Here is a 15,008-nt window from a genome sequence, read left to right as displayed (position 1 = left end):
GCTAGATATGATCAGGAGGGAGACACACATGTACAGATGGATCACGATATGTTTTCTGTTCCCTTTAACAGCCCTGTGGAAGGATATGAGACAAAGCTGTGCTAGGAAATCAGAGTTCTCCCCAAATATCTGTTTCTTTTCTTCTTTTCTTCTTTAAATTTCATGTGAAATGACTTCCACAGCAATGACTTAAGATGCACAGACATGGGGATTTATAGCACCCACAGTTACTGTAAACAAGAGTATATTGTGAATTAATAATGTGAAAAAACATTACAGAAGCTCAGTGAAATGGTCTGTTTTGTTTTATGGTAAATTATGTGGCCTCTTAGTCCATTTTAGGGTTCCATTGCCATAAAAACAAGTGTACACATGGACTGACAAATGCGTGAGGTGTGCTCATTTTCATAGCACAGTAATTTGTATAAACATCTGATCCCAATATGACTTTATGTCTAACCGTTGTTAGTTCATGAAGTTTGAGCTGTTATTGAAGGTGAAAATTCTCTTTCCCTTTCACTGTATAGAGCAGCTGTTAGCTTAGTTCTATGTCAGACCTTCCACCTAGACAAATAGACCGGTTGCTTGGCCATTGGCAGACTTGAATGAACAAAGCTACTTTGATTCTAGCGGGCTACAAATACACAGGTAAATCTAACATTTTGGCCTGTTAAATCCAAGCACTTGTGTCTTTTGAGAATCAGCCAGAATAAAGATGGCAAAGTTAGTTTCAGCTCTTTAGTCATTTGTTTATCACCAGTCACCAATTATTTTAACATAGCCGGAGGAATCTCAAGTTAAATAAAGTGTTTATTGGTAGTCACAGGTGAAGCATATCAGCGCTGGGCTCAGTGGAACAGAGCTCCCGCAGGAAATCCGTCAGACCGAGCCTCGATTTCCGGGTATCTTTTGTATTTATATGACACATAGGTTGGACTCACACTCGACCGAGGATGATTGGACATGAGTAGGTTCAACATGCTTTGTCATATTCTCTGGATAAGCCAAACAAAGTGTGTGTGTGTGTGTGTGTGTGTGTGTGTGTGTGTGTGTGTGTGTGTGTGTGTGTGTGTGTGTGTGTGTGTGCGTGTGTGTGTGTGTGTGTGTGTGTGTGCGTGTGTGTGTGTGTGTGTGTGTGAGAATCTTGCACCTGCTTTCCCAGGCTAATTGTTTTCTCACTATGCCTGGATCATTTAAAGGGATAGTTCGCCTCTTTTGACATGAAGCTGTATGACATCCCATATTAGCAATATCATTTATGAACATTTTCTTACCCCCTGCTGCGTCCTGTGAGCCGAGTTCCAGCCTCGTTTTGGCGTCGACGAAGGTAGTCCGGCTAGTTGGCTGGGGTCCCGAAAATAAAGCGTCTCTCTTCTCAAAACAACATGCGTTCAAAAGAGTAATACACATGCATCACAAAATCGTCCCTCCAGAAAAAGTCAGACCTCACAATCGCTTGGCGCTATTTCTCTCTCCCTTCGTATCACTACGGGCTGTGTAAACTGTGCAGACCGAAGTGCAGACCGAGCAGTCCCCTGCTTCCGAGCAGTAAACACCGTAACAGGCGCTGCTATCGCTAGGTGGCTGTACGCATTGATATGAAGGGAGGCAAAAATAGCGCCAAGCGATTGTGAGGTCTGACTTTTTCTGGAGGGACGATTTTGTGATGCAAATGTATTACTCTTTTGAACGCATATTGTTTTGAGAAGCAAAATGCTTTATTTTCGGGACCCTAGCCAACTAGCCGGACTACCTTCGTCAACGCCAAAACGAGGCTGGAACTCGGCTCACAGGACGCAGCAGGGGGTAAGTCAATGTTCATAAATGATGTTGCTAATATGGGATGTCATACAGCTTCATGTCAAAAGAGTTGAACTATCCCTTTAAGGTCATCATTTATAATGTCTAAGAACTAAGTCAATTTTAACAGGAGGAAGCCAGATTAGTTTAACACTAGAACCCATACTCATGCAACTCCAAACAGAAAGGCCTAGAATTGTACTACTGTGCAACACTTCCTTCAGTGATCCCATCACAAATAGTTTTATATATCACAGATACATTACTATCTCCAAAAGTGCTTTCTTTTTTTTAGATTACACTGAGTGACATAACTATTACACCTCATCAGTTCCCTTTACCCCCATCATTCACCCCCTTCCACTTTTTTTTCTGCTCAAAAGTGCCATTTCCATCAGAGGATTATTAAAGACAAAAGATGCTATGAAAAAAATGTTTCCCCTGATGGGTATTATTATTGCAACCCTTCATGGGATATGCAACTTAGTTTCTTCCTTTGCTCTTTCTATTTTTCTCCGTCTGTGCCACTTAATCCATCTCCTTCCGTCCCGGCGGAGACAAAAAGGCAAAGGGAGAGAAAAGAGGCATAGAAAAGTGAGTGAGCTCTGTCAGTTTGAGTGAGTGTAGCCTGCTGCTGCTAAGTCTGGCTACACTACAAAGGTTAGAAGATCTGACTGTCAATAGTATCTTGTGGGTGGAAGGGGAGGGGGGGGGGGACATGGAGGTGAGATGGTGGAGGGAGGGAGGCGGTCGCTTTGAGAGAAAGAGATACTTTGATATTTTGGAATGTTAGAAGGGTGAATGTGAAGAACAGGAGGTTGGGGATCTAATTACCGGGCCATAATTGGGGGCTGGGGAATAGGTTGCCGTCCTCTCAACTCGCTGCAGATCAATTATGTTAAGAGAACATCTGTAAGTAGTGCTTAATGAGGTCCATTAGAGCAACATGCGCTGCCTTCCCTAACGGTGCTTGTCAGCTTCTTGGATGAGCTGGAGTGTGCTGCTGACTGGGGACCTGGTAGAGGGGCTTAAATAGAAGAGGAGGCTTCGACTGTGCCGCTTTTCCTTGTCAGAAAACCAAAGAGACGCAGACATACAGGGGGAGAGAGAAGGTGAGGAAGCAGCAAGCAGAGGAACCGCCTGTAGCCTATAAACAAAAAGAATAACGGACCCGAAAAAGCCACGGAGAGACTCTATAGGGTGGTTTTACATCCTAACAACTGCTCTGCAACTATCCTCTTAACTTTTGGCCGCCAAGTTTCCTGCAGGAGATCAGGAGGAAACTAGTTCTGAGAAAGTTACCCTGGTGGACAGCTTGATTCCAAGTCAAGAAAAACAGCTGCAGCGGAGCGATTATTTGTTTTTGGGAATCCCTGGCTGTAGCCTAAGTCAAGGTACGTGTTATGAGTTTCTACATTAAGACGCAGCGCTTTGCTTCGGCACAGCTACTACATACATATATATATACATATGTGTGTGTGTGTGTGTGTGGTGCGTGTGTGTTTTGGATAACGAAGCGCTAAGGATGCAGCGTTTGGCGCAGACCCCCGCTGTGACTTTGTGTCCTCATAAGAGCCCCAAGCGAAAAGTTGGGGTCATGTTTATAAGTAGCCTATAACAAGCTTACCCCCCCCCCCCCCCCCCCCCCCCTCCTGCTGTAACTTATTTCCGATGGATGACGGTCTTGTGACAGTCTTCATTCTCCACTTTCTTTGCTGCGTTCTGGTTCCATCTTCTCCTCACACGGAGAATGAGAAGGCTAATTGGCGGAACGCAGCGAGTGAAAGGAGGGTGTGTGTGTGTGTGGGGGGGGGGGGGGGCGCATCGGGAAGTGGGGAGGCAGACTCACACATAGCTACTGCACAGTCTGCAGCAAATTACGTGATTACCAAGATGGGCAGCCTTGAAATAATTCAATCCATGACAAAACCTAATTACTGGCAGGTAATACCCTGTCAGCTTTAATGCATCTCATCACTCATCACGGCGGGCGGAGAGCATTTTATGACCCATCTTATTAACGCTGCGTTTTAGGCTGGAGCTGCATGCCAACTATTGACTTGTGTCTCCTCCTCCTGGCGTCCCCTCCATTTCCTTCCTCTTCCCTACCAACCGCATGAAAACAGAATAGCTTGCACCTACCACAGGCTTGGTGGTGATGGAACACCGTGTGATGTGTGCGCAAAAGTCGAGTCGAAAGGGTGGTGGTGTTATTGTGGTGGGTGGGTGGGTGGGTTCCTCGTCACGGCCTCATCCAGGGCAAATTGGGTCTCTAATTGATGCAGACGAACAGATAAAAGGTCATGTAATTACATAAATTAATGAGAGAAGACTGTTGAGTGGTGGCCTGGAGGACCGCTGAAACGGAAGATGAATGGGTGACCCTTCCTAGATATTGGCTTGATCACAAATCCTATCAAGGTCTGTTTTTATTTTCACTGTAATACTTTTATTTTGTACTCGTATAGGCTGCTAATCTGTGCTGAACTTGAAAAAAAAAGGGAAATGTGCTCATCCAACATAAAGAAAATAGAATAAATAAGGAAGAAAGGAGAAAAGAAGAGAAAGAAACACGTGTAAAGCGTTGACTCGCACACTTTGATCTGAGGCTAATTGTTTCAAGCTTCATTAATTGGAGCGAGCTGCCTACTTAAACGTAACAAAGTAAACCATCCGTCTGAGCAGCCCACGTGACTAAGAGAAACACCTAATCGGCTATTAATGGTTTCAAGCATTCTGTTTTGTTCTCCAAAGACATGGCAGTTCCTCAAGTACCTCTGAGGAAAACAATCGAGTTCCACTGTTTTGGGGTTCCAGAAGGCATTTGTCATCAATGTGGGCTATTATACCGCGATGCATGTTGTCCCTTATTTTGTGGAACAGCTGTTCGGTTTCGGTGGCGGTGTAAATCTCACCTGGGGGAGATTTTAAAGTTGGAGATAATAAGGTTTGGCTTGTCCCGTTACCTTTCCGTCGCTGGTGAGAATAACACTGGCTTTTGCCCGGCATTGCATGCTCCACAGCTGGGAAATGAGCACCTGTGGTCGGGTAATTTCCTAAAGCAGGCGCTCTTTTTCATATTACTTGGACCATAGACCACGTTGTGCAATGCCAGTTGGGTTAACTTTTTCTACTCATGAGGGGGGGGGGGGGGGGGGGGGTTGTCTGTAAGCTTCTGCTTATTTTGTCGAGAAAGGTGGATGAGTTTTAGTCAAGCGTCACAGTATAGGCTTTTTTTTTTTTTTTTTTTTTTTTTTTTACACATTTTGTAACTATAGTGCTGGAACCTCCGTTATCTCTTTCTATTCTTTTTTTTTTTTCAAATAGGCCTATGCGAAATAAAAAATAAAAAACAGGAATGCAAGACTGAGTATTCCTAAATATTTTTTGACTGAAAACATAAAAGAGTAGGCTAGGTTAAAAAAAAACAAACAATGGATTGAGGAGAAATATTTGGCTAAGTTCCGATGCCTGGTGGTATAAGTCAAAGCGCCGATGGGCGAAGCAGCGCGCGGTAGGAGCAGCTGTGATTATGCTGCCAGTCGGATCAGATGGTCTCTGCGTCGCGGGGTGTGTGTGTGTGTGTGTGTGTGTGTGTGTGTGTGTGTGTGTGTGTGTGTGTGTGTGTGAGGGGGGGGGGACGCATCTCTTTGTCATCCTGTCATTCGCTGCCAGCATCTCTCCGCACATAGGCTACAGCTCTGATCGGCGATAAACGTGCTCTCACACGCCACGTGACGCCCGACAGCCGCGGACGCGTCGCCGTCGCTCCTCTCCGCCTGCGTTTTGTTTGGCCGATGGTTTTCCCCCTTTCTTTTTCATTCCTCCTTCGGTAGCCGTGCTGGATTGTTCCGTCTCTAACAAAAGCCTGATTTTCAGTCTGCCTGCAGACAGCTTCTCCCTCCGAACTAGGTGGCTCCGGGTTGCATGGTGGTGCTTCGGCTGCTCCAGCGGCTCAACAAATGCAGAAAAGGGAACAAAGTTTCGGTAAGACGCTTTCTTTAGATAAGGATTACACGAGCAGTACGTTTAATGTATTAAGTGTTTTTTTTTTTTTCCTGGGGACCAAGTTCCCGCATTTCTGCTTTGAATGCAACGTGACCTACCTCTGCTCCAACCTTATCCAATAGATATCTTTAAAGGGCTATAATTCCACCGATAACCCTTCATTTTGGGTATGATAGTTTATGTAAGCGACCATACAGCTGTGTGCCCGAGGTCATTACGACTTCTGTTCTGTGCTCGTGGAACTGTATCGGGAGATTGAGTCAGCGTTAAATCGCCTTACATCTTGGCTTTTTTTTTTTATTGTAGTGCGCTGCCATAGCAACAGTAATTAAACCGGCGATATGAAATGTCAGCATCTCCTTGCCAGTCAAGCCGCGGCTGGAACAGTAAAAGGTGTATTTATCTGTGCGCTCTGGGCTCAGATGTTTGCGAGGAACGCGCATCATCGGGCAGCCTGAACAGCCCTGACTGAGTTGAGTAGAAAAAGAGGAGAGAAAACGAGCGAGCAAAATAAATATTATAGGCGATCATTAGGTCTCTGGGCAGCTGCGATGTCCCCGACTTTCGGGGAAAGTGAAGCTTTTATCGCGGAAACTCCCCCCCCCCGGAGATCATAAAAGCCAAAGTGGCCAAATTCCTTCCACGCTTCTCCTCCTCTCTTGATTGCACAGCAAAAAGGGGGAGTCGAAACTCTTTCTTCTTCTTTTTTTTGGCTTGGTATTGAATAGGCTTGTAGGGACTTTGTAGTGTTAACGAGGGCGGACGGATCAGTTCCCTTTAAACGGGACTGCAGCCGCTGCGCCGCGCGCTCTCTAAATCTGGCCAATTAACAAATCAACAGCCCCGACGCACGGGACCGAATTCAATGAAAATCCTGCTCCACTCGTACAACCTGTTAGATACACTCCCTGTAAGCCAGGCTATGTAAATGAACTTTTTATGCTACACACTTTATAAAAACAATTACTGTAGTTTTTTACTGTTGGCCGAATGTTTTGCATTTTTAAACCCATTGAATTCGCGTAAAGTAGTCCGTTCTAGTTTTCCTCTGTCTGCAAGCGGAATTTTAAATGCTATTTCCAACCTTTATTTAAAAAAAAAAAACATGCTTTCCATGCCTCATCCATCACGGTGAACATCTGTTCAAGTTAAGTCTTATGTGGGCAGTTAGAAGCAGCCATGCTCTTACAACTGCATTCACTCACGGTAATAACAATGGACAAGATGCTTTTCACTTTTTTTTAGAGAGCTTAATGGGGAGCGCTTTGCTCCAAGAAAGAGAGAAAAAAATCCATAAAAAGTAAAAAGAAAAACAAAAAAAAAAACCCATTACGAGTAAATGGGTTGAACATCCTTTAGTTTTGAATTTAAAAATGACCAAAGCTTGAAACTACACCTTAAGAAATGTTGCGTGTGTGTTCGCGTGTGTGGTGAATGCGGGACAAAGGGGAGTGAGGCTGTGCCTCTCCTCGGGGAATGGAAGGAGAATACTAATTTGAGCCCGCTGCGAAGCCTCAATTGTCAAGCCCCCCCTCCCCCCCACCCTGGCACCCAGAGGGCCAACAAAGGCTTTTCCACAGTCATCTCAGGCCAAACAATACGGTGCGCTGCAAAGCTCCTTGCCTGTAACCACGCCCCTTTACACACACAGGAGGTCAACGTAAATTGTGCTTAAAGTGTGGATGAGGAAAAAAAGTGAAACAGTGGCTTTTGTGTCTGCGCTTGCTTGTTCTCTTAAACACTTAAACTGTGCAGTGGATGTGGTGTTTCTAAGAATCGCACAAACAAACAAACAACATTTGCCTTCTCTCTTGTCGTGTATATTTTGGATTATTTCACTCAAATGTTATTTAATCAGCAATTGATATGAATGATTTCTTAGGTCCACTGAAAAAAACAACTCACAAGATTTACTTAAAAAACCCTTTTGTAAGTATTTGCACTCAAATGATTTAAGTAATATTGAATGCTGCAATATCAGGTAACACTCACTTGCCAGTATCAAGTAAATTTTACTTACCATAAAACATAACAGTTTTGAAGATATTAAGTAACATTTACTGAATTACATCTAAGTTTTAAGTTATATTTATTTAAAGAAATGAAGTAAAGTCTACTTGTTTTTCATAGGCAGGAACATCATTTTACTCAAAATTAAGTAAATTTTATATATCTGTAGTATTTGCTGTTATGAAGTAACTTAGTAGATTTTAGTAAAGTTTATGTAGTATTTCTAGGTTTATGTACATACAACTATTAAACATTTAAATTGTATGAGTAAACCTAAGTAAAACTTACTCTTCCCCCATAATTCATGCATTACGTTAATTAAATGTTTATTTTTACTTAAGCTCTAGTTCTTACTGATTCTTAAAAATACAAGGTAGAAATGATGACAGTTACTCTAATGGAGTTTACTTCACCAAGAAGTCACTTTTTTCAGTGTGGGACATCAACATGAGAGAAAGAAAGTTGACAGAAACGCGGCATACAGGGGTACAGTGTCATAAATACATCATTCATTCTGCTTCCATTGAAAAAGAGACATGCAACCTCCATCCCTCACTGATGTTGAGGAAGATTTTTTTTTGCTTACATATACTTTAGCTAATACTTTGAATGACTACTTGGACGTGTTATTGTCTAGACCAACATTTTGTATTTTTATTTATTTATTCATTTGTTTTTGAGAATCAACAGAATTGCCTCCATACTTGTTAAGCTTTGGTGGAAAATAGCAACATATAGGTTTAAAAATGTCGGTAAGGCTAGAGTAGTGCAAGTGCTCCTCAAACTACTTTCCATTCAAAGTGAGCAGTAAGGAGTTTGTGTTTATTCACAAACTATTTAGCAGTATTTACTTAATTCGCAAACTAAATACCGCATTCTTCTCTTCAACTGCTCAGTTAGTTAAAGCACCGACTTTGCGAGCAGCATAGCTCAGGCACACATTGCTGAATTTCCACGATAGTCATTTTTTTTCACGACTACAAATGTTCTTTATATTCAAAACAGGCTTGGACCACATAGAAACTACTGTTTGCCTACTTTTTTTTACTATTGTGATAGTAAGTGGAACGCTGACTTTGCAGGTGCTGTACAAGAAACCAAAATACTTTAAGAAATTGGTACAATATGTGACATATATGCATTTCATCATCATCCACTTCCCACACACACACACACACACACACACATCTAAGAGCAGCTGTCCTTTCCTTTTGTAAGTCCTCGTACATTGTACCAGGGAACATTGTGCACATTGACCTTTTGGGTTTTCTTACAGTCGTTCCTCTTCTATAATGAACTTTCTACATATCAATAAATTTCATCAACTCTTCCTTTTATGATAGTGTGGAAAAGAGACACAGCTCTATATGGATTGAGCTGGTCTGAGCTTTTGTGCATTCGAGTGATAAAAAAAAAATATAATTATTGTGACATGTAAGATTATGAAACATCAATACATTTCCTAATTTTTCAGTGGAATACCCCCAATGTTAAATTGATGGTTTTTGAAAGTGTAGTGATATAGGGTTTAATGAATATTTTCTCTTACATTCATTTGATATATTTCTGTCCTATTTCTACTTCTACTGTAGCTTAAAGATTAAGGAGCACAGTGAGCAGAAAAGAATAATAACATCTTTATGTTACATCTTATAATTTCAGTTTTCTTGTCTAAAACAAAACTGCAACGGAACTTTTTAAATGTTTTGTCAATATATACCACAGTATTTTTAATGCTTTATAATCCTGGCTTCAGCTTAACCCTAATCCCTGATAGGGGACATTTTTGTCCACTTGGGGTGTACTTTCTCCTCTAATTTCACACTGTAGATAGTGATACTCATCATATTTGGTCCAGTTGTGTATTTTTGACAATTTTTTCGAATTTCAAACACACATTATATACAATGCAATTTTTCATTGTTTAGAAAAAAAACTCCTTAATTTCTGAAAAGGGACATTTTTGTCTTTTAAAACAACCTAAAAACATCATATATTAATATTATTTTCCACTTTTTTTGTCATAAATCTTTTATTCCACTTCAGTTCCGATCATCAGACATAGCAAAAGAATTAAAAATCCCTAAAAATCAATGTTGTTGCTGATCATTGACATATCCCAGACCATAATTATCCCCGCTCAACAATTCCACTTTGCATTCTATATTTTGAAAATATAGCAGTTTTTGCGTTTTTTTTTTTTTTTTTTTTTTTTTTTTTTTTTACAGAAATTGACGTTTACGTCATATAAACCAGTATTTAAAGGGTTAGATTTTTTAAAATAATTGAAAACTTGGTAGTTATGATCAGAACTGAAGTGGAATAAAAGATCTACGGAAAAAAAAGCAGAAAAAAAAATTAACACATGATGTTTTTAGGTCGTTTTAAAAGGGGACAAAAATATCCCTTTTCAGAAATTAAGTTGTGTTTTAAATCAGGTATGAGGGTTAATCTGTCCCTGTTTTTTATGCTTGTGTGTTTCTCTTTCTTTCACGGTTTTAGATAAAACCTTTTTTTTGCCCTCTCCTTAACCTGTTCGCTGCTGTTTTGAGTATTCAAAGAGTCTCGTTTGTGTTTCTTCCAGGTATACAAATGCTCTCCGTCCAGCCGGACACCAAGCCAAAAGGCTGTGCCGGCTGTAACCGGAAGATCAAGGACCGCTACCTGCTGAAGGCCCTCGATAAGTATTGGCACGAGGACTGCCTCAAGTGTGCCTGCTGTGACTGCAGGCTGGGCGAAGTAGGCTCTACGCTCTACACCAAGGCCAACCTCATCCTGTGTCGGAGAGACTACCTCCGGTAAGAGTTTGCGGCCACCTTTGCAGCTTCACTGTAACATTTAGCAAACGCGGCATTCCTATCAAATCAAACATTGTTACTGTCACAGTGTGTAAAAAGGTGCTGGATGAGTGAGTATCTGAAATCCACTCAACGCTTGTTTTGGAATTTTGTCATTTTGTGAAAAGGAGCAGAGAAAGATTTTCATTTACGAAACAGCACAGAACGGTGTCACAGTTGAGCTTTGGAAAAAACCAGCCCCGAATTAGTGTGCTATGTATTCATTTGTTTTTTTTCTTCCAAATTTTAGATTAGTGAAGTGAAGTGAAATTTATTTATATAGCACTTTTCAGCAACAAGGCGATCCAAAGTGCTTTACACAGAAATACAGATACAGAACATCAATCAGGTCATTTTAGCTAACAGTAAGATTGGTATAACTATAACAGAGCAAAGGTAAATTTAGCTAATAGTAGGATTGCTATAACTATAACTGAGCAAAAGTAAATTTAGCTAATAGTAGGATTGCTATAACTATAACTGAGCAAAAGTAAATTTAGCTAATAGTAGGATTGCTATAACTATAACAGGTAATTTGAGTAAACTAACAAAAAGTAACAAACATGGATAAACTTTCCTCTAAGAGGAGGCATTTAAAAATATAGCTAATAACAGAACGGTTGATATAATGAATGATAACAAATCTTTACTATACTAAGTACAAAGCCTATAAAGGTGGTCTATAAATTGAATGGGAGTATTTTAAAGTCTTATTTAACTTGAATAAAAAAAACTTTCATCTAAGAGGAAATATTAAGGTTGATATAGTGGTAATGGGTCTTAATAGACCATTTGAATATGACTAAGTTTTCCTCCTAGTGAAGTATTAATAAGATCAGAAACATGGATAAGCTTTCCTCTAAGAGGAAGCATTTAAAAAGCCGTTCGATGGTCTATAAATTAATGGGAATATTTTAAGATCTATTATTTAACTTGGATAAAAAACTTTCATCTAAGAGGAAATATTAGGACGATTAAGAAATATTAGGACAATCTGTTCATGTTTTGTTGTCTTTGTTTGTTTATAGTTTTATTAATCTATTTATCTACCTTGCTTGCCCCTTTTTAATATTTTGTTGTATGCCATTAATTCGCTTCTCAAAGAGTGCGAGTAGATTCAAAAGAAATTTCATCATCAATGCCATTATACGGTACAATACTTCTGTTTTTAGGTGAAAAGTTGACCCTGCTTTGACTGCATGTCAAGCTTTATTTGAACCACACAGATTTTTGCATTGGAAAAAATGGCCCTCCAAAAATTTTTAAAAAAACAACAAATACACGACGTTTTTGTTTGAAATAAGCAGTAAAATCTGCCAATTGAACTAGTGAAAATCGGCTTGTCAAGATTTCACTTAACAAGATATTCAAGTCTTCAAACAAGTCTCTATATCTGGCTGAAATGGTACTTGTTAGGCAATTGTGTCTTATATTAAGTGTAATGAGATGACTAATGAGACAAATGTATCTGGTAATTTCGATTTTTTTTTTTCCAGTGTAGGAATAGTTCACACTGGAAAAAATGCCCCTCCAAAAATAAGTAAAAACACAACAAATACAAGACGTTTTTGCTTGAAATAAGCAAAAAAAAATCTGCCAATGGAACTAATGAAAACCGGCTTGTCAAGATTTCTTGAAATAAGATGTGATATTTAGGGACTTTTGAGATAAAAGTGATTTTGAAATTAGCTTAAAAACCTCTTCAAATGAAAAAAAAAGCTTGTTACATGTGAAATATGACTCAAAACGAGATGTTTTCAAGACTTTTTCACTTAACAAGATATTCCAGATGTATTGTATTAAAACAAGTCCCTATATCTGGCTGAAATGGTACTTGTTAGGCAGTTGTGTCTTATATCAAGTGTAATGAGATACTCAATGAGACAACTATACTTGGTAAGATTTAGATTTTTTCCAGTGTGTTTACATGCTTTAATCGACTTTGATGATTATTTTTCAAACTGGATTTTCCTCCCTACCTCTTATTTTTTTGATGTGGAGACACTAAATTTACTGCACTTTTTGTCAGCAGGAACACTGTCTGCTTTTCGCTCCTTTTTTAATTAAACTCAGAGACCAGTGTAATAAATATACATCTAGGTATTCTAATAAAAGAAACTACCAGGATAATCAGTCAACAAAATCAACAAGTGTTCATCATGTTTTTTTTTCTATTGAAAGTAACCACTGTGAAGATAATTGAAGGGAAACTTGTGCTTACTCATGTGTGCATCAGGCTAACCCTAACCCTGTATTTTGATTTTTTAATGATATATTTCTTTAGCATAAGTGCATTCCAAACATTACATGTTATTCGAACTTATATTTACCTTAACAATGTGAGCAGGTCTCCATTTTTTCCCAGGAAGCTAAGCACTATACCACTTGCAGCTGTAATTTCTGCCTGTCAAAGAAAAGTGTTACAAGGTTTAAAATCTCTAAATGACTCTAAAAAGTCATCATCTCCTGGCTATTCTGGGAGGCTTTAAGAAAAAAAGAAAATGAAGAAGAAGAAGAAAAAAATGTGTGATTAATCTCACTGCCGGAAGAGGGAACAAAAGTTCCCCTCTAAAGGTTTAACATGATTGCCGAAAAGATAACTTTTAAATCTCAAGATCCCTTTCCTGTGAAAAAAAACCCTAAAAAACTTGAAGATTGCTGTCTACATTATAGATTAATTTGTAATTTAGTGCCTCAGATGTTTTCATTGGCTGGTTTACATCATGACATTGTGAATATGTTTTACACTTATTCTATGACCGCAGTTTAATCAGTGATTGGTTCATCAAAAAAAAAAAAAAAGATGATAGCTTATTGTATTCTTGTACAATGTGGTCTGTAATGCAAGATCATCTCATTCAAGATTTCTTTTCCCCAAAACTGTCGTACTGTTTTTTTGTTTGTTTTTTATAACAGATTTTTTATTTGACATATACATACATACAAACACAGAGGGGGTGTATATTATATGCAGTTATACTTGCTTAAAGTTCTTTAAAAGTCCTTTCTCTCTTTTTTTTTCTTCCACTGACTAGATCTTTGTACATTTCAGCCACTATTTTGCACCTTTACGTCATATTTCCGCTAATCCAATCCTCTTCTTCGCTCGATAGGCCCTAACGAGCATTCTGCGTTAATATGAGTACTTTACAAGTGAGAAAAACAAGCATACAGAGTACGAGTCCTTTACAGGTGAGAGCAACAACAATACAAAAAGAAAAAGAAAGCACCTACTCTCCTGTAATTAATTAAAAATATATATATATATTAAAAAAAAATAAGAAAAACAAGAATATAGAGGTAACTAGAGTCCCGGCATTGCCTGTACTAATAATGACCATCTTTTATCAAACATGTCTGTTTTCAACTGTAGTCTTGCTGTGATTTTTTTCCATAATAAACACATTTTTTTACCCTGTCTCTCCATTGCACTATGCTTGGAGGCAGTGGTTTCAACCAGGAAGCTGTTATAGTCTTCTTTGCTATCAGCAGCAGGATTCTCAGGAAATATTTAGAGCTCTTATCTGTCATACTGTCAGGAATTATACCCAAAATATAAAGTTCTGGTTCCAGATGGAGGTTAATGCCCATAATCTGTTTAATTTCCTTTTGAATATTCTTGTCATACTGTTTTTTTAATAGTTCATTTAATGTCTGTTGACACCGTTTAAAAATGAGGTCGACCAATATGAAGACAGCCCAACATTGACGTTGGTAGAGATGTCACTTAAATAGAAAAACAACATTAAAAAAGTAAAGTTTCAGTGTAGTATTTCTGTTTTGATGTCAGCGCATAGTACTCAGAACATCTATGCAGCCCGTCTGTGGGCTGCACGTCCTTGTGTGCTAGCTGCAGGCCTTGGCTCAGCTTGTGCCATTCCCACACTGCTGAAGACATAGCAGGGTGGAGATCCTCCTTTGAGGCTCCAGACTGGAAGTTTTGTGTAGAAGCTGCTGTACCAGAGAATAACGAAAAGGCTCTGAGCCTGAGCTTTATGATCAAAAATGACGTTCGAGTGTTAGAGTGTGTGTCAGGTGTTGCTGTACAGCACATGTGACACTTTTGCTGTTAAGTAAAGTGCATCAGAATTGCAATCACAGAATATTGAATATCTTCAGATAACGGAACTTGCAATATTTGTTTTTCCAAATATTTTAAGAACATCTTAAAGGGATATTTCGCCTCTTTTGACATGAAGCTGTATGACATCCCATATTAGCAATATCATTTATGAACATTTTCTTACCCCCTGCTGCGTCCTGTGAGCCGAGTTCCAGCCTCGTTTTGGTGTTGACAAAAGTAGTCCTGCTAGTTGGCTGGGGTCCCGAAAATAAAGCGTTTTGCTTCTCAAA

At 39.4% G+C, this 15,008-nt stretch overlaps 1 protein-coding gene across 2 annotated transcripts in view; it reads left to right on the top strand.

Moving 5' to 3' along the window:
• Window positions 1–3,043: 3,043 nt before the first annotated feature.
• Window positions 3,044–15,008, top strand: part of lmo3 (LIM domain only 3) — a 56,058-nt gene continuing 44,093 nt past the window's right edge. The window contains exons 1-2 of one of the 2 annotated variants that reach the window (XM_075471996.1): window positions 3,044–3,194; window positions 10,403–10,616. In XM_075471996.1, coding sequence (XP_075328111.1) covers window positions 10,411–10,616 — 206 coding nt within the window. In that variant the 5' untranslated portion in view covers window positions 3,044–3,194; window positions 10,403–10,410. Of the gene's footprint in view, window positions 3,195–5,483; window positions 5,788–10,402; window positions 10,617–15,008 lie in introns of those variants that run through there. The other variant, XM_075471994.1, reaches the window with a different exon arrangement.

Source organism: Odontesthes bonariensis, chromosome 8 (assembly GCF_027942865.1).
Source record: "Odontesthes bonariensis isolate fOdoBon6 chromosome 8, fOdoBon6.hap1, whole genome shotgun sequence".
NCBI lineage: Eukaryota > Metazoa > Chordata > Actinopteri > Atheriniformes > Atherinopsidae > Odontesthes > Odontesthes bonariensis.
The sequence above is the reverse complement of the archived record's forward strand: the minus strand, read 5'-3'. Positions and strand labels throughout refer to the sequence as shown.